The sequence below is a fragment of the Anas acuta genome, chromosome 3, assembly GCF_963932015.1.
Source record: "Anas acuta chromosome 3, bAnaAcu1.1, whole genome shotgun sequence".
NCBI lineage: Eukaryota > Metazoa > Chordata > Aves > Anseriformes > Anatidae > Anas > Anas acuta.
In genome coordinates this window covers 113,980,974-114,004,827 of record NC_088981.1, presented here as the reverse complement: position 1 = coordinate 114,004,827, position 23,854 = coordinate 113,980,974, and the positions used below count along the sequence as shown (strand labels likewise).

The 23,854-nt window shown below is 37.5% G+C and overlaps 1 protein-coding gene across 3 annotated transcripts in view; it reads right to left on the bottom strand.

Annotated features, from left to right (window-relative positions):
• Positions 1-3,492: 3,492 nt before the first annotated feature.
• TFAP2D (transcription factor AP-2 delta) overlaps positions 3,493-23,854 on the bottom strand; it is a 50,416-nt gene continuing 30,054 nt past the window's right edge. For all 3 annotated transcript variants that reach the window (XM_068678842.1, XM_068678841.1, XM_068678844.1), the window contains 2 exons: positions 20,591-20,704; positions 3,493-3,842 (listed from right to left, as the gene is read on the bottom strand). In XM_068678842.1, coding sequence (XP_068534943.1) covers positions 3,623-3,842; positions 20,591-20,704 — 334 coding nt within the window. In that variant the 3' untranslated portion in view covers positions 3,493-3,622. The remainder of the gene's footprint in view (positions 3,843-20,590; positions 20,705-23,854) is intronic.

Here is a 23,854-nt window from a genome sequence, read left to right as displayed (position 1 = left end):
TTTGAGGTGGGAACTTTTCCACAGAGACAAGGACTTAGAAATGGAAAACAATAACATACAAACAAATAAACAAACAAAACCCCATGGGAACATTGTGCATGTATGTGTGAAAAGTGAATGAGAACTTAGTCTGAATTTTTAATAGGAACATCAGTGAATTCATCAATTAAAACCACAATGAAAGTTCCTGTTCTGAAAACCAAAGGCTTTTTGACATGAAACTGCTCTGATAACTAATTCAACAGAACAGGTATCAAAATATACTTTTTTTCTTCCAATAAAATTAAATACAGATTAAAATAAATAACAGAGAGCCTGTGAATGTCAACAAACCTTGCAGCTACCCTTTTGAAACAATTTTGCCTTTAAAATATGCTAAGATACTAAAAGAAAAATAAGAAAGATGAGGATGTAAATTCAGATAGACACTTAATGACAAGAACATCTAGGAATTCAATCAGCTTGAATCAGATCTGTACTGAAATCCTCCCCAAAATCTGTAGAGGTCCTTAAGGTTGAAACTGTATGTTCTGGGTTTTCAAGAGTGCTCGGTTTTCTTTAATATTAATAGATCAAAAGATAATCAAGGTCAAAAATAATTTGTTGCCTGCAGGGTAGAGACATGTAGTGATTATGCAATCAGAAAAGATGTAACTATTTAGGTAAATTATTTTTGGAGCCTTAGACCATATTGCAAATAGGTGAATATTTCCAATAATGTTGTATATGTACAATTTTCCAATATCAGACATTTGAGTATGATTGTAATAAAACACTGCTTCTTCAACAGTTTTACAGAATAATCTATACAACCAGTCATTCCCCCATCTCCAGAAGAGTGATATTTTAGTGAAAAACTTGAAAAGGATTTATAAAGCATTCTTTTTTTTTTTTTCCCCCTCCTTTAAAATATAATTTAAATTTATTATCATCTTGAAGTGCAGGACCATAAATAAATTGCTTTACAGTACATTTTTATGTGGCAAATCTGCATATCTGACACGGGCAAACATTTAAATTTTTCTCCCCTCTCTCTTTCTCCCCCTCAGTTTGGACAATAGAAAAACAATGAATTTCTTTTTCACTTTTAACCAGTGGTTACCTACTCCCACACTCAAATATTTCATGTTCTAGAATGGTTCTTCAATGTTTCCATAGAAGATATCATGGAGGAACATTCATTTCATTTTAACACTCTTTGCAAAGGTGCTGAAATGAAGAATTCATTCAGCAAAGTTTATGCTCTGTTAGGCACTTAGCTGATCTTAATGAATTAAGGAGGAGGAATCCCATGGAGATGCATCTGTTTCCCTCATTGCATAGAGGTAGGATAGATTGATAGCACTAAAGTAGGTACCTAAATTATATACCTACTATGAGCAAGGACAAATCTAAGCAAAATCATAGGATTCCTTCCCTCCTTCCCTCTTTCCAATTTCCTTATACAAGCAAATAGGGACTCAGTTTTAGTTTGTTTTCTTGCCTTGATGGCAATGTTCTTACTGATCTCAAGAGGGATAGTACCATGCCATAACTTTCAAAGCTGAGGATGATCTTGTTAATCAGCTCCCTACAACATACCTGTAAATGATTTTGGATAGTTTTTATAACCCCTAGGTTGATAAATCTAAAGCGGGTCATGCAAGATGTAAGGTATTTTAACTAGCTCTAGTAGATGATAATGTGTATCAGCACTTTTATCCCTGTTTTCCTTTTTATCTAGTTTAGAAAAAGAAACACTTCAAGGGCATGATTCATTGTTGTTTTGAGGTAAGATGAAGAGTACACCATAAGTGCCTCTTTCTCTCCACTGATTATAGGGAGAAGAGGGTGACCAGTCCAGTTATAGGCATGTGCAATACAAAATACCACCATTAAATTTCAGCTATTATCCATGGAGAAAGACAGGCACTTCCAGACGATCCCTTCCAGCCATCCTAGGCATTTGGTGTGCAGGACAGGTGGCCACCCATATGTCACTAGTACTGTCTTCTCAGGTCCTCCATATCGTCTTTCAGGAGAGTCCAGACACCCTATTGGTTTCTTGACATATCTGTCAAAACTATGTGGCTGTCTTGGACACCCTAAAACATCTCAAATAACTATAAATGCTTACACATGGACAACTATATATATATATATATATATATATATACATATACATATATATATATATGTATATATATTTCCTGCTGTAGAAAGAGATGAATTGTCTTTTGGAAGAAAAGATATTATTATGTTGATTTTAAAGAGTTTGATGGTCAGTATAACCCCACTCTACAATATCAATCCTCCCTAACTTTCTCAATAAAATGATGTGAGAGAAACAAGAAAATGAATTGAATGAAAGTCTTGTTGAAGAAGTCAGAACATGGCTGGGAAATGCCTCGTGACTCAGAGGCTTGAGCTCAAACTATGCCCCCAATGTTTTCTTTGTGAGGGTATGTGCTGGGTGGTGAACTAATATTTCAAAATACGCAGTTATTAACCACTTAGCTGCTGTGGACTGTACCAATCTGTCTTACATGTCATTTTGGTTTTATTTTATTTTATTTTTTCTGTAAATGAGTGGATTCCGTTAGACCTCTGCACCTCAGATGGATTTCTGAAAACAATAAAGCTGCAGAAACAAGCTGTTGAAGAAAAAGCATCATAAAATCATGGCAACACAAAAGGTGACTCCGATTGCCTGCATTGATCCTGTTGAACAGAGACCCAGGTATGGCAGACTGCAGTGTTGTGGGACCAAGGGCTGAGAAGATAGAAGAAAGAAGCCCATGCAGTCATTTCATCTGAAGTTCATGAAGGGATCAGGGCTCTTAATTAAACTATCAAGTATGGATTTTTTTTCCCCATTTAGTTTGCCATGCTCTTCTCACAAAAGACACCTTAGCTGCTTGAATGGCCAGGACAGATTCCTAACAGGTTCTGGTCTCATTCCAGTGCAGCTTTATTGTACAATCCCACGTGGAGATATGCAGCCCCCAATACCAGACAGTTCATTTTTCTCATGACCCATGGATTCCTCTCTTGTCAGGTATCCATATTATTTTCCCTATGATGTCTGGATCAGGGATTTCTGATAGATCAGAAGAAGCCCTTCTTTCAATCTATCCAGCATGTGAGCAAAACCAGTATGCTGGAACTGCATGTCCCACAACCGATGTTCTGGCCCTAACTGTGCTGCCAGAGAAGAAAGTGCTTCAAGTTAGCCTGTGACAAATTTCATGTGCCACCTCAGCCAAGTCCAGAAGTGCTTATAAAAACAGTGTTAGTGTATCATTCAGAACAATCAAATACTACGTGCACAAAAAAAGTAGTTTAGAGCAACATAAATTTTAAAAAAGTGACAATTTCATCACACAATTACTGTACACTGCTGTTCTTAAGATTGAATACTTTCCTCTCTCATGCTCTCTCTTTCTCTGTTTTAATCTGTCTCTTTTTTTCTTTCCTTTTTCTTTTTTTTTTTCTTTTTTTCTTTTTTTTTGATTTTGTTTTTTGTTTCCCCCCCCCCATTTTTGGATTTGGTCCACTGGAGATAAATCGCCCTCAATGATATATATATTTAAAAAAAATATCAGCAGCAAGACTCTCTTGAAATAGATTCTGTTTGATGTAGCTAGTCTGTCTTTTCTGTTTTGCCCTCTTTCACAGCAGCCTCTGAAGTTTTCCGCAGGGGGGCTTTCTCCGAGTTGGCGTGTCCTTGGCCGGATTCCGCCGCTCCTCCGTTTTTGTGCGATGTGTGCTTTTCCAAGTAGTTCAGCATTTCACTGAGAACAGTTTGGAAAGTGCTTAGGGCAGCACATATTGCAGGAGTTCCAAAACCATGAGTGATCAAACTACAAATGGGAAGGAGAAAGAAAGAGAAAAAGAAATACACACACACACATAAATATATTTGCACTCTCATACGTCAAAGAGTTTACAGTAAGCTGATTTCGCTATAGTGAAATTCAAGATTTGCTCCCTAAACTATTTATTACTTACAGGAGAAACAGAAAGGAACAAAAAAAAAAAAAAAAAATAGAGCAGCAGAGCAGACTACACACAGCTTCAAAGGTTGTTTTTGGTAGGAGTATCACTTCTGAAACACCGTGGGACAGATCTGCGGCTGATGCAAATTGACACAGTATTTTTGACTTCAGAGAGACCAAGAGAAATCCATGCCCAAGACCCTGCAGCATTGCTACTTTTCTTGTCCCAGAAGGTTTGGCTCCCTTCTTTCTCAGGTATATGAAACCAGTTCTGTGTGGTTTATCCAATCTCCCAGGTCAGACTGTTAAACAACAAGCTTTGATTATCCTACATGGAATTATGTATAGTTGCATATGTATTAAGAAATTATGCAATGCCAGGGCAATAGCCACAGTTTGGTCTTGTCTATGCTGCTAAACCCTCTGAATATCCAACAGTGGGGAATCCAAACTGCCATTTGGGAATAGCTCCTGGCCATTGCTAAGGCCCAACAATACCCAGGAAATATTTCACCTAGGGCTAGTTCAGCTAGGCTAAATCCACAGATTTTCCTAACAAATTAATAGTAAAAATACCCAAGTTCCAACATCTCTTGCTGTGGTGGTGTTGAATTTCCTAGAACAGATTTACCTCATTGCATCTTTCACCTAAATAATGTGTTTTCTCAAGTTAATGTTGAATTTGTTCTTGTTTTCCTGAACTGCAAAGCAGGTGATTTTCACTGTTGCTCCTCACTTAATAATAAATGAAATTATGTATTTGTGGAGTAGTCAGGCAGTCTGATGGTAGGTTAATTTAATTTAAATTTAAAGAAGCACTTAGTTGCACCCATAGATATCTATAGTCACTTGAGATGCTTTTGGGCATCTGTCTGGCTTCCACTTGCAGATACAGGAGCATGCATGTTTGTTTCTGTGTCAGATAACAGCTTTGCAAGGGTTTTGGAAATGGTACCAGAGACCACTCTTTAGGCAACTGACTCCAGCCCTGCCTGCTTAAATGCTACGTGTACACTACAAGTTGTTCACATAAGACTCAGGGCATCTCATGTGGTACTAGACACCTTCATATGGGCAATCAAATTCTTTTAATCATTGTGATAAATCATTTTGATAACTTGTAGGAAAAACAAGAACAGAAACAGAAGAGAAAGCAATGAACCAACTAACCAAAAATCTTTAATGGTTTTTAACTTTCATATAGAAACATAAGTGGAAAATTATTTCAGAGGTTGAAATGTCATTGCAGTATTTAAAATATTTATTTCAGACATCCCAGTTCTGCTTAGGGAAGAAGAAAACAAGGAGAGGATAATAAGCTGATTTTTGACTCTGCAGATATTTTTCAGAAATAAATATTTTATATTGGTTTGGGTGAGGGAGAAAAAACACATTACAGTGATTCTTCCAAAACAATGACTACTTCATCTCATTCTAGTTAAGATTTTGCCCTTATGGTAACTCTCTGGGTGTCTGAGGCACCATCTCAGTAAACCCTGATCTAAAACAGAGAGCCACACATAGGTTAGAAATGGGAACATTGCATTTCAGTGAGAATTCCTCTCCTCTGCATTTTGGCTTCTTAGTCTTTCCAGCTGTTTAAGAAAACAGTAGAAAAACAGTGGCCCAGGGAATAGACGTTATACAAAACATGGACAATTGCCAGAATACTGGACATATGGAAAACAAATATGGGAAAGGTTCCAACATGTTCTTCAGGGTGATCTTTCTGTCTCTGCTGGACATGGGAATCTTGTTTGCTAGGAATGCCAGTATCCTAAGAAAGAAACCAAACTTATATGAGTCCTAACCAAAATAAGAACTCAGTGGGGAAATACGTCTCTGTTTCAGATTGGGAATGGTCCAGTCTTTTGTGAAAGGTTTCCCAAAGGCGATTAACAAATAACTCACTTTTAGGATGTTTATCTATCAGTCTCCAGGCACTTTTCAAAGCAGGAAATTATGTTTATCTCCAGTTAGTAATGAGAGGAAAATTATAATTAAATATTTATAAGGACTATTTTGCAGACATCAATTAATGATACCACATGACTCTTGAAGTTTGGACTCTTGAAATTTGGATTTATAGTAATATCTTTATCTTTTCAGTTTAAAATTGTAGAGAGGTAAAAATATATGGCTTTAACTTCAAACTTTTCATTTGTTTGTTTTTGAGAAATGTTTGGCTTACCAAGAAAAAAAAAAAATCATTATAATTGTCTGATGTTTTTAATACTTGCAGAAACAATATCAACCATAGCATACAGATAAGATTATTTTTAGCACTTTCAATTCTGATATTTATGAGTCAGGTGATTTCAAGATTTTGTGTTGCACTTTATATTCATTTCTGTCTTTCATAAGTCCAGAGAAATGAAAATGTGAAGAAGCTAAGATTATTAGAGAGCAAAAAAAAAAAAATAAAGTCCCAAACTATCATTATTAGTTATAATATTTTGTGATTTTTACAGTGCTTGTATGATCTTCTGTGTCCTGTTTGCGGGAACTGACTATATTGAGAGATGTATAAGATATTAATGATCTTGTGTGTAAAATAAAACACTTTATCAACTTTAACAGTTGACAATACCTGCAATCATTAATTTCCAGCAGACAGGAATGCTAAGTTTAAGAAAGTATTGAATAGCAAAGAATTCTCCTGGTCTGCTTGTCTTTGAACATTTCCACTCTTGAGCAAAAGAAATAGTACTGTGTTCATATATTAGTTCAATACACCCTGAAGAACAAAGTTGGAGTACTGTAGTGAAACCTTACAGAGATTGGCTCAGAAAAAAACATCCATAGGGTCAAGAATGAGGGTAGAAGATTTAAATGTTCTCAAATGCTGAAAAAGACTGTAGAAAACAGAATGGGACAAAGTCTGATATTAAGATATGTAAGCAAAGACGTCAACTTGTAGCTGTATCCGTCAACAGTGCCTAAGCTTCCATTACAATCAAAGAGGACTCAAGTCAGTTTCTTATGCGTAAGAGTCTTCATTGATTTGAGATGCCCTATGGCACCTACAACGACAGCACAGAATTAGTAGACATGATATAGAACTTAAGTTCACCTTGCTTCTACGTGTTTTGAGGCCATGCAGGTTATCTTTGTGCATCTTTGTGCACTGGTACTATACAACGATGTTTAGGCAACTGAATTGTGCCCTGGGGATTTCTTCAATATTGCCAAAGGTGTGTAGAGTATGACTAAGTATATGAAAAGCCTCTTTTATGATAAGCTACACCATTTTTATTATTTATTATTATTATTATTATTATTATTATTATTATTATTATTATTATTATTATTATTATTATTATTATTATTATTATTATTATTATTATTATTATTACTATTATTATTATTATTATTATTATTATTATTATTATTATTTATTTATTTATTTTCTGGCTATGCCATGGATTTGAACAAGAATATATGGTGGCTTTTTAGATGTCTTATAGTAACAAGATATTTGTGCCAGTTGAGCAGGTAATGCAGAGGGCTTACAGGAGAATACTCTTTTAAAGCAGCAATGGGCTGATGGTATACCTTGTAGTATCTAAAAATATGTCTCATGTTAATGTTTGTTAAGTTATATCTTTCCATAGATATAGTGAAATGGAAAGCCTAAACAACCAGTTGATATGGAGACACCTTGATATTAGTATTTCATACTGGACAGAATCTTCAACTTCTTGTGTGAAAACTGAAGTTCACAGGAAAAGAATTTTGTGGAGTGAGTTATGCATCTATCACCTTTACAGATCTGCTTTTTAAGCTTTTACACACCACAAATAATCCAAAATCATTTTTTTTCAAGGCAGATTTGTATTTATTATTAAACAACAGCAACCAACCAGCCTTGAAATGGCAGTGCAGTCTCATGACAACTCATTTGATTCCTGTTGAAAGTATTCTTCCCCACAGACGGAGATATGCAAAGCCTATTAACTTTCCCATGATACTTATTGAAAGAAACTATTTTATGGAAAATTTCTGACCAGCCCTCCATGGCACACTCCTGTGAGGATGTATTTTTTTTAGCCCTGTTTTATGTAATGAACATAAAAAGGCTGAGAGATATTATCTTCCATTTTATCTTACATTTTTATGAGTAGCTCCCATTACTCTAACTTTGGTGATCTTTGTTTATCTACAAGTCTTTGAGAAATCTAAGAAAGACAGATAATTTCTCTTTGCCAATGAAAGTAAGTTTCAAGTTGGGAAGAGATTCTGATTTTACACTGAAATCCAAAGTGTGACCGGCAGAAGACTAATGGCAAAGCATTAAAACACACTTCCTGAAAGTCACATTTAAATGCATGATTTTTAGACTGACAGCTCCCACTAAATTCAGTTCACTTTTGTTTGTGAATTGAATCCCATCTACTAAACCGGGTTGCTTTCATTGTAAGACTGTCTTTTGGGTTTAAGATCCTAAAATTAAACTTAGAGTTTTTATAGTAGAGTCATCTGAGTATTCTCAGTGTTCTAGTGCATTTCATTGCAACCCCTAAAAGCAAGAAATTTTATTGTTCTGAAATGTAAGGTTAAAATGTCTGATTTGGTACTGTTTATGAAGAGATGCAGAAAGAATGCAATGAACAGCAGGTAAACGTATTATAAATCCTTATGCTTAAAGACATCCAGACCAGCCTGCAATCCTGCTCAGTGCTATTATGCAATTATGTATGCTCATATTTTAATGATGGCCTTACTTAAAAATGAAAAGATCCAAGTATGCCTGAAGGCTTGGACTATTATTTGGCAGCTACCTCAAGGACTTCTCCATACCCTAGGCTGGTGAAACTTCAACATGCAGCAAAAGAAACAGATTCCCTCTCTGGAGGGTGAAGGGGGGAGGGAAGAGGCCATCTGCACAGAATGTTTACACCCTCATTTAAAATAAATAAATACTTTAAAACAATAATAATGATGAAGAAAAAACAAGCTTGAACATATTGTTTGGAGTTTCTCAGAATTTTGTGTGAAAACCACTTCATGATTACCTAGATTTAACAATATGTGGCAGATGACAAATAATGATATCTGATAAAACTCTTGATGGTTGTAAATGAAATGGAAAAATATTTAAATCTTCATAGTGATACAGATAACTTCCTAAGTTAGAGGTCTCTCTACTGACATCCAAGGGTTTCTTCTGATTGCAAGGTCTGCCTTATGTAGGATGCCTTGAGAATTAAACTTTACTTCAGAAGGTGAGTGGACCAAACATGGCACAAGTTAGGCTGATAGTCAAGATGAACACTGGAACACAAGCAGCATATATTACAGGGATAATAGTCTATAGGATCAGAGTGGTAAACAGCATATACAAAAGTTGCCTTGCAAAGTAAGTCCTTGGGCTTGTTTTCCATTCATAATTGAACAAGTGTATTAAGGGCATGTTCTCCTAACCAGATGGACCTAATTTTACTGCATATAAAAAGCAGTGGAAAAAAGAGAGCAATGTGTATTAGATGTACCTGGCAAGATTTTGGTATTAGGGGGGTAAAGGGTGCTACAAGTTTGGCCTCTGTGAGAAGAGCCCAGAAACAGTCCTTTGTTAGATAAGGGACAGCTCCAGCCAACACTGGAAAGGAACCCACTGGTGTCCAGAGCTGAGCCAGTGAGCAATGCTGGTTGTGCCTCTGTGACAGCGGATTTAAGAAAGGACAAAACCAACAACAACACAAAGCAAGCAAATAAACAAACAAAAAACCTGCTTCACAGCAGCAGCTGGAAGAGAGAAGTGAGAAAATGTAAAGAGAAAAAAAATCCTTCAGATGCCAAGGTTAGCGCAGAAGGAGAGCAGAAGGTGCTCCAGGAATAGAGGAGGCCCTGTGGCCTGTGGTGAGGCCCCTGGTGGAACAGGCTGCCTCCCTGAAGCCCATGGGTTCCACGGTGGAGCAGATCTCCACACTGTAGCCCATGGAGGAGCCCCTGGTGGAGCAGGTGGATGTGGCCTGGAGGAGGCTGTGGCCCATGGAGAGCCCCTGCAGGAGCAGGCTGTGGGCTGGAGCTGCAGCCCATGGAGCGGAGCCCACGCAGGAGCAGGGTTTTTGGGGAGAACTGCTGCCCGTGGGGGACTCATGCTGGAGCAGTTTACTCCTGGGGGATGGACCCTGTGGTACGGGCTGATGTGGGAGCAGTTCTTGAAGAGCTGCTGCCTGTGGGCAGCCCCCACAGTCTCAGTTTGGGAAGGACGGTATCCCGTGGGAGGGACCCCATGTGGAGCAGGGGCAAGGAGTGACCATGAAGGAGCAGCAGAGAGCATCAGGGATTGACTGCAGACCCCATTCCCTGTTCCCCTATGCTGCTCAGGGAGAGGGGAGAGAGGGGTGATGTAGAAGGGAATGGAGGGGGGAAGGTGTTTTTAGTTTGCTTTTATTTTCTCGGTGTTCTAGTTCACTAGTTATAGTTACATTAATCTACCTATGTTGAATCTGTTTTCCCTGTGATGGTAATCAGTGAGTGATCTCCCTGTTCTTATCTCAGCCTTTGAGCCCTTTTTTATTTCATGTGAGTAGGGGGAGTGAGAGAGTACTGGTGGTAAAGTTTACCTGTCCATCAGGGTGAAACTACCAAAGAGCACCAGAGCTGATGTCCCCTATTTCCAAAATATTCTGTTTCAGCTCTGAAGATTTTGGACCTCAGAGATGATTTTCCACATTAGGAAAATTGCTCAGGGAATGTCTCTGAAATATCCAAGACTGTGTCTATAGTGTTTCTGAGCTATAAGACAAAGATTTAGCCATGGAACAATATTACACGTGGCACTCACTCATAGAAGCCCTTGGATGTTTGCCAATAAATGCTTCCAGCACAGCATATTAAAGTCCCCAGACAAAACACTGGATAATCCTGTGACTTGTTAGTTTTTAATGAGAAAAAAAAGTATACTGGCTTCTGCCTCACTCTGGATGAAAAGTGGCCTTGCTGCCCATCACTGTCTGGGGAGCCAAATACACCAATGAGACCACAGAAAGATCCAAGACGACTAGGTACTTTTGAGAAAATTGTGAGTGTGTCCATGTGACTCAAAGAGCTTTTGCTGTTCCTGCACAGTTCATTTAGTTTCTCCTTTAACTTAGTCAGTGGTCACATCTCTGCCCTACAACAAGGCACAGAAGTAAATAAGATTCAACCAAATGTCATCTGTAGATTTCTCCAGTGAAACTGATAATATAGCTGAGAAGTCCCATTGCCCTCAAATGAGAAAGACCAAGAGCCAAACATTATAAACATGGATGACAAAGCAATACTGTATCCCAGTAATTTGGGAATGAGGAAATGACATTTCCTTGGAATCAGAAGAAATCTTAAGTGCTGGACTGAGAATCTGTCTAGTCTCTATGCTTTTCTCATCTCTGATTAATACATATTTACTCTTTCCTCATTAAACAAGGAACTTATTTGTTAATGAAGAGGGTAAAGAAAAGAAAACAGATCATCAGATCTCCTAACCCCATAAATTGTGACTTTAAAAAGAATATGAAATCATAGAATGATAAAATCATCCAGGTTGGAAATGACTCACCACTAAACCATGTCCCTTAGTACCATGTCCACACATCTCATAAATACCTCCAGGGATAGGATTTCACCTCTTCCCTGAGGAGTGTGTTCCAATGTTTGATCAGCCTTTCTGTGAAGAAGTACTATAAGACTCATAACAAAATTCTTATGATTTCTCTATCTTAACAATTCAGCCTCTACACACAAAAATGTTCAAATCCTTTCAAAATGATTTTGGTTATAAGCAGAACAGGAGGAGATGATAGAATCCATGCTATGAAAAGACTGAAGATGGAATCTCTGGAAAAAGGAATGAGTGACAAATCCCAGAGGAAGGATCTCTAATGCCTTCGGCAAACATAAGACCAAGTAAAAGAAAGAACAAAAGGAAAAAGAAAGGAACTATTTCTTGATTGCTAATATCTCAGCACTAGGAACCAATGCGTTCCTTTGCAACTAGCTGAATCAAAAGCCAGATTCTGAGAGATCATGGAAATCAGGGAACTCTAGAGGGCACTGGAGCTGTTTCACCACATAGTCTCACACCAAGCTTCTTCCAGTCCATGCATCTAAACAGAACGCTGTTATTGCTAATCGAAATTACTGGAATTATGACAGCAGCTCCTCTACCTCCTGATAGGAAAAGTATAAGAAATAGAGAACAATATAAAAGGGCGGTAAGCATATCTGTAAAGGCAACTCACAAGTAAGAACTTGGTCTTGGCTCTTTGTTACAATTTAAAAAATGCTCTTAGTTTCAAAACCTATTTCATTGCTCTTTTTTACCCTTCAGAAAGAAGGATGTTACTTTTCTACTGCTCTGAATGTCTGAGCCTCTGTTTTTCTGCCTGTCACTTTTTGTGTCACCTTGTCAGTGTGATGCTAGGCACTCACAGGAGGCTGACAGCTCCAGGCTCAGAGAGTAACTAAATGACAAAACTCTTGTCTCAAACAGTTTCATAGTGAGGGTGCTTCATATCAGCTGGATGGCTAAGCAAAACACAGAATAATTTGAGAGGATAATGATTGCTTTTATTTTCTAGCTTTAGTATTCTGAGCCTATTATTTTTGTCTGTTTATATAAGGTTTGTGCTCCAAAAGAAGTGCCACTTGCAAAAAAAGTTTCCCCTTTGCTATTTTGCTGTTGTTATCTTTTATATGTGAAATAGATTATCTAGGTAGGATTTTGCACCTTGATGAAATGTAACCTTAGAAGATCAAATTCAAATTCTGTAATCAGTAAATATTCGTCTTTCCCTATGGGATGGATGACATCAGTAGGATATCTGAGCTTTCTATCTAGTGCAAGTTCTTGTAGATGCAAGTGACCCAAAAGCAGCTGTAAAAAACATATTTATATCCAATCTCACAAGTGAAGAAGTAAGGCTAAGAGTCTGACAAATGAGTTGAGGAAGCCTGTACTTATGTAAGCCAAGAAAAATGTACAGCACTCTTTAGTATAATCTCAGAAAATATTCTCTTTATAAGTATTGTTTTTTGTTTCACTTTTTTTTTTTCTCCCCAACACAGATTATTTTTTGGGGGGAGGCTTTTTTTTTGTTTGTTTGTTTGTTTGTTTTCAGGTGGGAGTTCATTTGGGGTGGGATTTGCAGTAAAGGTAGTTTTCACAAGGTTTTTAGGAGCTATAAAAGACTTCTGACAAAAGTTCAAAAACCGTGATATCTACTTCCTATTAAAACATTTCTTATTATAATATCTTCTAGATAAGGGGAGACCTCTCATTCTAAGAACGTGCATCTGCTCATACAGTTAGTAGAAATCATTTAATAAAATACACTCTTTCATAAAACCACACTTTCACTGCAAGACTGAGCAATGTCAGACAGCAAAGCTGTTCTGAAGAAAAGGGAGGTTATGAATGTAAAGACAAGACAATACATATCAATGTGACTCTCAGATCCCTGAATGAATCTGTGGGAAGCTTGGATATTGCTGTGGAATGGAAAAGAGAAGTAGATACATGCTCTCTACACTCAACAGGAGAGAAAGAGGGACTAAAATCATATCAAATGCACTAATTTACAGTTTTCAACTTTTAGTTGGGTTGGAGAGATGTCCTAAATTCTGCTCCTAAGATGGAAGACTGCTTTGATGCTTTATCAACAGACTTAAATATGAAATTAATAAAATAGGATCCTAGATCCAGAATTTCAGCTTTGGTTTAATGCAGAAGCCACCACACTAGATAAACATACTCGAGGGCTTTCATTCACAATCCAGTCTGAAATCTTCCCCTGCAAAAGAGAAAAACTTAAAAAACAGGGATGGAAAGTGAACATGCAAGCTCACCCATGCAAGAGATGTTACAGGACATCCAGAGCATTTGTAAGGCTGGCAGATGTGATGCAGGGCTCACAAAGAAGCCTTGAGCTGAGGGAGTAGCTGATGCATGTGACACAGGAAGGTCTCTAAAATGACCTAGACCTCCACATTCATGAGACAGTTAAATAACCCCAAGGTCCTTAAACTGGGGCTAAGGCACGGCTTTAGTTACCTATATCTGTGCTAGTAAGGTGAAGAGTGCAAAGGTTCCTCCTCTGCTCAAGAGAGATCTAACACAGTCTGGCCTCATCTCCATTATTCAAGTATTTTAATCTGAAAAGTGGTGGCTATTTCTAAGATTCCAACTGGGAACATCCCCTTGACAGGGATATGGTTGCCTTGTGCCTTGGAATTGCTTGTGACAGGAAGAGTTGGTCTAGGCCAAGTTCATAAAAACAAAACAAAATCAAACAAACCAAAACAAAAACAAACAAACAAACAATAACAATCAAACATTATAGACTGTTGTGTTCCAGTATCCAGAACCATACCCACACAGTTAATAGATAGGTTTGCTTTTATCTTTGAGGGAGTCTAGATTTTTACATATCTCCATTCCTTCTCTGAAATATAGCAGAAGATACCTTCTTCACAGCAAGGATCTATACGACTGAAAGCTATCAGTTCTTCTGGTCTTGTTCTATGCTCTGGGGGTGGTTGGATGCACTAAATGCCTGGGAAGTGCAAAGGTGCTGAAGACAGGTAACACATGAGTTAACTCCAACTGTTTCCCATACTGACATGCTTCTGCACCATCAAGATCTACCTGCACACCATTAAATGAAAAAGGATGCTGTTAGATGATTGTGCTGGTTAACATTAATCCAGATTCATAAGAAGGAACCTGCAATGTCAGAATTCAGCTCTGCTCAGTTAATGGCATGATTATGGGTGTTTAGGGGTTAGCCAAAATTTCACCATCTCACATCACAACTAACCTGCACCGTATGGTCTCTGAGTGCATGTCTCAGAGCTCTCATGCCTCCAGGCAATCTTGTCTTCATCTGTTGTAGTTCCTGATTGTCCTGTTCCACCATTTCTAAGCTTTTCTAATGTGAGTTATTCTCAAAGCCTTGGGACATAGCCTCTTATATACGTGTCTTGTATACATCCACCTTTTTGCTTTCTCTAACTATTCCAACCTGTCTTTCCTCCCATCAACCTGGATAATTGAGAGCTGTTTCTCAGTTTCAGTGGGTATGTATTAGGCTGTTTTACCTATTCTAAATCCAAAAACAAGCAATTTACAATGCTTGAGAGATTCATATAACCTTGCTGTCCTGAAGAAAATAAAGATGAAATCTCAGCTTTGCTGACATCAGTAGGATTTGAAAACAGATTAAATTTCAGGATAAATTAAAACCCCAGCTTTTCCCTCTTGCACAGACAGATGTATGCATATGCACACAAAAGTTTTGCTTGGTTCTGTGGGATTTTTGGAAGAAGAAATTCTGAATAACAAGTAATAGATGGTATTTTAAAAGAAGCTAAGTTTTATCTAAATATATTTTCCTTTCTCCATTCTCCCCATTTTTTGCTATCACTCCTTCTCTTTCACATTCTCCTACTCTCTCTTTCCTGATGCTTATTCCATTTTGAAAGCAAAGAACCAGAGAAATGGATTACTCTCTCTAAAGATATAGAAACATTTAGGTTCTTTTCTAGTACTGATGTGCTGGCTTTGCCGTCTGCTCTCATGGACTCATAAATGCACTTACACAGATCAGACTTTAGAGGACAACAAAGAGACACTCGTGTCTGGACAAAAAGCACTTAGTAATGGAGATGGATTTTTCCATGGCTTTCCTGTTTGCCTAATGGCTTAATGCTGATTCTGTCTAGTTATGGCTTTCAGGCCCGACACAACCCATAGGATTATTGTGACTTATGAACCAGCCCTGACAAAGCTGGAATTTTCTAAGTCTTCATAAGTTATTTGTAGCACGGATAAGGCAGCTAACTGGGCTACAGTAAGGGCTAGCATGTTCTTGAATCCTCAAGCTACATATATATTATGAATATATATAAAATATGTATATTGTTATTATATATTGCATTTATTATTATTATTATTATTAATTATTAATTATTATTATTATTATTATTATTATTATTATTATTATTAATAATAATAATAATAATAATAATAATAATAATAATAATAATAATAATAATAATAATAATAATAATTGTATATATTAGTAATATTTATGTGACACTGTGCCGAGGAATGCTTTGGCACAGAGCTAATTATATTGGGCACCAAAAATCAAGGGCTCCTGCTATAAATCAGCACAAGTAAATGATACATGCTTGTGTCCTGACCCTTTTTATTTACTAATATCCATATAATACCTCTGCGGTAAGATATTTCAAAATGCACTGAAAAGGAAAAAATCTTGAATAAAACATACATAACACAACCTTGACTCTGGTAGTACAAAATAATTGCTGGTGTGAATGTAAGGGTCTGCTGAATTTTTTGTTCATGGTCAAATAATACTGGGAAATTATTCTTCCTGCAGCATTGAGTTTTCTGTATTCTTGTCAGATGGGAATCTCAGAGAGCAGCTGCACAAACATGGTCATACCAGGGGTGTAGATGAGCCTATGTTTTCTGTGTATCTGGTAAAGTTGTGCAAAACTCAGCAGTTTTCAGACTCACTAGCAGCTTCTTTGAACATTTTCCCTGTTTTAAGCTTTGTATGAACTTTGAGTTTGGGGTTTGAGCAAACCCAGCAATTCTGAGCCCTTCATGGAGACTATCCTGTGCTTCAGATAGGACACATTTTTAAAGATCTTGATGAATTGGGACTCAGTGGAAAAACTTCACAGAGAAGTGTGACCTTGAAGATTTAAAACAGAGGAAACTGGAATTGCTGCTTGTGTCTGACCTGTGCTAGTCTGTGAACCCTGGTCTTAATTATTAATGTTGAACAAGTAATGTTGCAAGCAAATAGAGAATATAATTCCACACTTACCAGCTGTAGGGTAATTTATTCCTAAAGAAAAGTTCCTTTTACCCTAAGGTAGTAGATGCTGGATACTGTAGGTACCAGATTTTATAACCCTTCAGAAAGTTTTCATTATTTTATAATTAATTCTAATAATATAGGAATGTGTGATTCCTCTGAATTTTTCTGGTCATAAAATATACTGCTTTCTGACATTGTACAGCATATATATATATATATATATATATATATGTATATATATAAAATCTCAAGTTTTCATATTGTTCCTTTTCTGCCTTGAGCACGGTTTACAAGGCAGAATTTCTTAACCTCTTCTTGTTATAGTAAATCTGTATGAAACTATGGGATTTCTGATGATTTATATCTACAATCAAAAATCAGATCATATTGAATAATGGCTGAAAACCACACTAAATCCTGCTAAAATATTCACAGAACCTTGACAGAAGTTCCAGTTAAAGCCTGTCTTTGCCAGAGGTAATAGTTTGGCTCCAGCTCAATCTGGAGATTTATACAGCTTCAAGACAGAGTAATTATTGCAAGAAATCCTGTAGTTCTGGAATACAGACAGAAACGAAAATGAAAATTTCACAATCGAAAAAGTATATTATGAAATTTATGATGGCTGCTTGCATCCATTGATTCAGATTTATGCCTCCTCTGAAACAAACAAACAAACAAACAAACAAACATGTTTGTAGAGCACCAATAGCTCTTGGGTATTTTGGACATAAATAACACTAATTTTGTGTGCATAGTCAGGATCAGCCACTTGTTAGGACAGTCCAATTTTAGACTCCAATTATTGTAGGTTTCATCAGAATATTTGACAGTGAATATTTGACAGTGACTATGGTAAGAATGTCAAATACATCTCTAGCATATAGTTGCAATGCTTTTTATAGATATAGATACATCAGAAATATGTTCATTTTACTGTAACAAATAGAATTACAGAATCATAGAATGTCTTGTGTTGGAAGGGACCTTGAAGGTCATCTAATTCCAACCCCCTGCCATAGGCAGGGTTGAAACAGGTTGAAACAGTTTGTTCTTTCGCAATTCTGACCTTAAATGAGAGCTTATGATCACAAATGTGGAGTCCAATGTATGTTAAGTATTTGAATTCTTAGTGTGTTTATGTTAGGTAAATGCTTCCAACATCTTTTTATGAAACCCTTCTCTACAGATGTATGATGACAAAGAGCTATTTCTGTTTGTGACCTGTAGAAAGCTGTGGTATGCCTCAGAAAGCTGTAGCTATGCCGTTCATAGTTTACAAGGACTTTTTCCCTGTGTTGGGGGTACCATGAATTTCTTTTTCTTCTCTCATCCTCAGATCATCAGGTGCAAATTTCCTGTGACAGGGGTTGGCTCAATATGAGGATCATCCCTCAGAGAAAGATAGACAAACCAAGTGACTGGTAAAAAGCAGTCTCTGTTGAAACCTTGATTCAGAAAATACTCTATTCTCCTGGAAAACATGGTGAGTAATTCTCACATCTTCTCCGAGATCTGAGACAGACTTATGTGCCTTCTGTGATATTTAATCTCAGGAAGGCAAGTAGTGGTAGGAGTGGTAGACAACCTAGCTCTGAAGACTGCCAGATAGAGGGGATGAGAATCATGACTTTTTTTTTTTTTTTTTTTTCCTATGTTAAGCTTAGGCATTCACAATATGTGTCTGTGAATGTACTGGTTGGCTGAGCTCCCATTCAGCTGCATGTCTGGACTAGACGAATGAGTCAACAGAGTTCAGAGAGAGATTCAAGTCACACTAAAGTAGATGTCTACATTAGGCCTGCATTAAGTATCTACTTTGCAGATTCCACTGCGTGAACGGATGAAATCCCTACAGACTATGGCAGGAGGTTTACCTGGCTGAAATGGAGAAACCTATATGTAGATGAGTAGAGTTAGAGGTCTGGGTCAGAAGCTGGATCTGACCTCAACTTATGTGCAACAGATGGAAAAGGTATATGGCCTCAGCTCAGTCTCTGGGTCTGGCAGTGTTCATCATTCCCCAAGCACAGATATCAGAAACAACTGTCTGATTTAAGCCCAGGGAAGCATCTGTGTAGGATCAAGACCTGTACTTTTCTAGGTGCCCGTCTTCAGTCCAACACTTACTGCCTACAGCAGGCATAAAAGAAAGCACTGACTGATCCAGGAACTTCGTACAGAAGCTTTGTACTCCAACCCACTGAAGTCAAGCAGAGAAAGAAGGATGAGATTTGTACAAATTGACAGCTTTTGTAGCTGAAGCCGTCAGCATTTTATCCTGACTGCTGTTTCTTCTTTAAATACAGGATTCCTTGGGGATTAGCTGCCCTCTATCACATTTATTTTATGTGCATGTAATGGGGAATTAACTATTTTTCTACAAGTCTAAGTTGCCCATTAAAATTATTCTTTGAATATTCCATATAAATAAGTATGTTTTCCTTGGTTTTCATGTGTATTTAGGTATTTTGGAGTGTGTATAAAGGAAAGTATACATCGGTGTAGGTGGTATGTGTATGTGTACACATTACTGCATGAGCAATAATAATAGTATTCCTCATTCACTTTAATAGAAGTGAGGTTGTCTAGGTGTGTTCATATATGCATAGGGTAAACACTGTTCTGTGTAAGAATGAACAGGAATGTGTGCATTTGTGGACCAAACATTATCCTTGTCCCCCACCCTTGTCTCAACAGATAGACGAGGTGGGGTAGTGGTCATTTTGGATGCCATTCAAAGTGTCAGGGACTATTAGGTACCACACCACTTGGCTGGTAAATTCTTGATGTTCTGTGAGAATCTTAATAACTAAAAGATGTTGTGACATTGGAGTACAGAAGTTGTCTGCACATCCAATGAATGGAGAGTTTCTCAGCTGGCTGTGCTAAAGAATATGCAACTTTACACTAAGGATTTATAGGTTTAAAGAATCTGCTTAGTGTTACAACCTGTAAGCTACTCATTGGAATAGTTCTTTACATGTTGATTTTCCAAGGTACCAACTAACGGCTATGAAAAAGAAAATAATCTCTAGACTCAGCTAGTCATGCATTCCCCTCTGTTGTCCAAGCAAAGGCAAAAGAACCTATAAGATGTTTCATCACACCTTTTTGTGTGAACATTCCAAGGTATTGTTCAGAAATTAGTGTAGCAAGACCATTCCCAGCAGGCAGTATGCTTTGAGGTCATTCTGGTTCAGTCAGCTTTGGAGGCTAAACTGTATATATATGTATGTATATATATATATATATACACTTGATGTAAAAGCATGCTTGTGGTGGGATACTGTCAAATGGTCTTAGTAGCACAGAGGAAGTGCTGGAGCTATTTAGTTAATTCTTAAGGATGCAGCTTAACTGTTCCTCTATTCATTGTTATAGTGATTCATTTATATTGCCAAGGTGGCTCAAAACTTGAGTTTCCACACTTCCGGACCATTTACATTTTCTCTTGGTTGGTTTGTGATTTGGCTCATATCTAAAACAAGGAAGATAAGAAAATTTGGCTAGCATATATAGAAAATGATTGACTCAAACTCAGACTGTTCTCCATTCAGCAGGGTGAATACAACTAGCTTGAGCCTCTTTGCTACGTAAGCATAAGCTTTTAACAGGCACAGACAATAAAGAGAATATAGACATCATTGTGGTCTATGTATAGACATATAGACATGTCATAAGTAAGGGAACAAATACCATTACATCATTATACATAGTATTTACCAAAATTAGGAATTTTAGGTAAATGCTCTTCTTTCAAAATCATACCTGAAATGTGTTAAATGTCTCTGGATGTCGAGGTCTAGTATAGGAGTTGGTCTGGAGGATCCAAGGGGTGATCTGTCTTGACTCAGAAGATCTTGGAATTCTTTACATATTTGTCTAAAAGGAAAGTGGATATCCTTAAATGTGATAGGGGTTATCCTTCTTTTAATGCTGATCCCCATAATCCTGTGTGATTTCATTCATGACAAATATTTGTCAGAGGCAGTGTTAAAGGAATTAAAGACAAATGAATCCTCCCTTGCCTTCCTGCCCCAAATTCTCAGAGCAAACAGCATATAGAATCTCTTGAAGAAGAGTAATTCCCCTCTGAAAGCATGTTAATATTGAGAAATTCCATCAATGCAAACTTTCACTAGGTAGGACCTAAGACTGCAGTTTTGACATCTTGCAGTGAGAGCTCAGGGTCTGTTTTGCCTGATCTCTCATCAATATAAGGTCCTTTGGAAAGGATGGATGGTTTTCTGTTCCTTCTGACTTTCCTTCTCAGGATGCGTCAGTACTGGAGATACATAGAGGACCTAACAGTAAGATAAACCTAAAAATAAGGTAAGAGAAACCTGAAAATAAGGTAATTTAATTCTTGTGTTATTGTTGTATTGCACTAGTTCACAAATTAGTCTAGGAATGTCCTACTAATACATTATAAATCAATCAATCAAACAAACACAGTTCAATTTGGTGCATGCTCTCTGAAGAATGTTATCTGGAACTTGGATGGATTGCCATAAGTTACTTTCAATTGGTTTATGACAGTCAGTTAAAACAACAACAACAACAAAAGGTCAGATATTCAGATGTGTGTCTCAGGACTTCTCCAAATTGGCATATCATTCTCCACCAAGTGTATCAGAAATATAGACAATGTGGGGTCAGGAGGGGTATGATAACACCCAGATAATCAGGACACTCATGATTTATCTGATACTAGCCTGAAACTCAGTTGTATTGGCCTAGTAACGTTCTCAGTGACTACCTGTCAAACACTAAACTATATTGTGCCAGGGTTTCTTCTTACATCCTCCAGCCAATTATCATTATCTGATAAAGTCTGTATGCATATGCTCTCCTAACTCCCCAACAGTATGGCTGCATCCAAACTGATTCCTGAAAATAGATGTTGGTGTGGACTACCTCCCACAACATGTACAGAAGACATTTGGTTCAAGGAACCAGTCTAATATTTTAATAATACAGACAAGCTCAACAAACTGCCACAGTGTGTGTATGTCTTACTTTGTTATTATAGATGAAATAACTGTGTATGGGCCCAGTTTTAACACTAAAGAGGGTCTATGTGATACATGATTTCTGCTAGCATACTTTTGCTGTGTACATCTGATCCTAGAAAGAGTTCAAGTTCTTCATCATGACATTGTAACACTTGCCCTTTGGAACAGGGACATAAAAATCAAGTGGTTAAACTCAGCTTTTTGATATTTAGGTCTCTTCATTACCTAGTTACAAGTAACAAAACTCCACCAATCTGTTTTAACTTTTCAATATATCACTGTTCTACAAGATTTGGATATAGACTTTGGATAGCACAGCTCTCTCCTAACAGGAAAGGGATGCAGAAAACTATTTCCCGCTGTGACACTGGACTTCATCCAAGGTTGATTTCTGTAAATGCTTGTCATCAGTATGGACAAGGACACTGACTGCTTAAAAAGACAGCACCATCTTAGCCTTTCAAGCAAAGAGAGGTATTCAGCAGAAATGTATGTAAATGCGGCATACAGTTTTAATGAATCAGATCCTTAGAGGAAAAACAGTTCCTTTCAAAAACTGAAAACAGTCAGTCATTTTGGCTTCTAAACAATCTGCTATCCCCAGTCGGCCCTGTCAACACTGTTCCTCTCTCCTTCCTCCAACCTTTACTTTCTACCTGTTGAAAAAGTTCATCTTATGAGTTCTTATATTTTGACAAAGAAAAGTGTCAAAACCAAGTGTGCAATTAGGTTCCCTTCCATCTTCATATGTCAGAAGTCTTTACTGAATGTTGCAGATTGAAAGAAAAGAAGAAAACTTTTTTATTATACATGAAAACCTTTAAAAGGCAGTAACCTACTTTTTCAAGGGATTTCTACTCAAAGTCATGTCTCAGTGCCTCCACTACCAACAAAACATTACCTGGGGTAGTGACAGAGAGGGCGGTTGACAGTTATGTATGAAGTTGGACTGTGGTTTTACATAAGCAAAGAAAGATTGTTAGGGATTATCTGTCTTAAGGGCTCCAGCTAAAAAAATAAGAAAACAAATACATAAATAGAGAATCCTGGCCTTTCCTGCAAGGGAGGCACCCAATGATTTGTGAAAGATGGCCAGATGTTCCAGGATATGATCAGGAAAAAATAGAAACTTATGTACCAAATCAGACTGAAAGCCCATCTAGTCCATGATCCTATCTCTAGAAATAGCCAAAGCCTTTGTTAGGAGTACAAGAATGGGATGAATGTGTGCCCATGAACCTGATATATTCCAAGTGTAGCAGAGCTGCCAGGCATTCAAAGAGTAAACATCAGAGAGGTTCTCAGCAGGTACTTTGCATATTAAATATTAATTATCCAGTATTGGCTGTAAGCAACCCCACAGTAAAAAAGTTATGCACAGTATTCTGTTCTGATGTGTGTAAATGTGTATCTGGTTCTCTTTCTCATGTGAAAGGTCTTGTGTTGTGATAATCTGTGATATTTTCCCTAGGACACTGTGCCTTTCCATCAAGTGGAATTGTTGATGTGGCCTTCAGCAGTTCTGTACCTGTCCTACCTGTAACCCCTGTAGCCTGCTCAAGTTCTATCCCCTGTTGTAAAGCCATTAAGGGTCTTTCCCACACCCCTATGAGGTTAACTAAACCATGCTTAAGGGCCCTCTAAGTCCAAACACTTTTTTTTTTTTTTTTTTTTTTTTTAGATTTCTTTGTGGGTTTCATAATCATGTCTCGAAGCCTCCCTAAATGTCTAGAGTTAACAGGACACCATCAGCACCCTTTGGCCAGAATTAAGACAATTCAGTCCTTTTTTTTTTTTTTGAAGCACCTTGCTCTGGAGTGCCCAAACAATCATCTACTCAGTCAAAGAAAGTAGAGAAGTAGAATCATAGGAATGGCTTCTCTCATTGTCTGTCACATTCTTACCCATTCAGTTCCTAACCAAAATTGCTTCACTCCTGTTCTGCCCTTTCTGTCACTTGTGTTCCACACTGCACTGGCAATCATCTCTTCTTGCCATGATAATGGTCAGGTAAGGT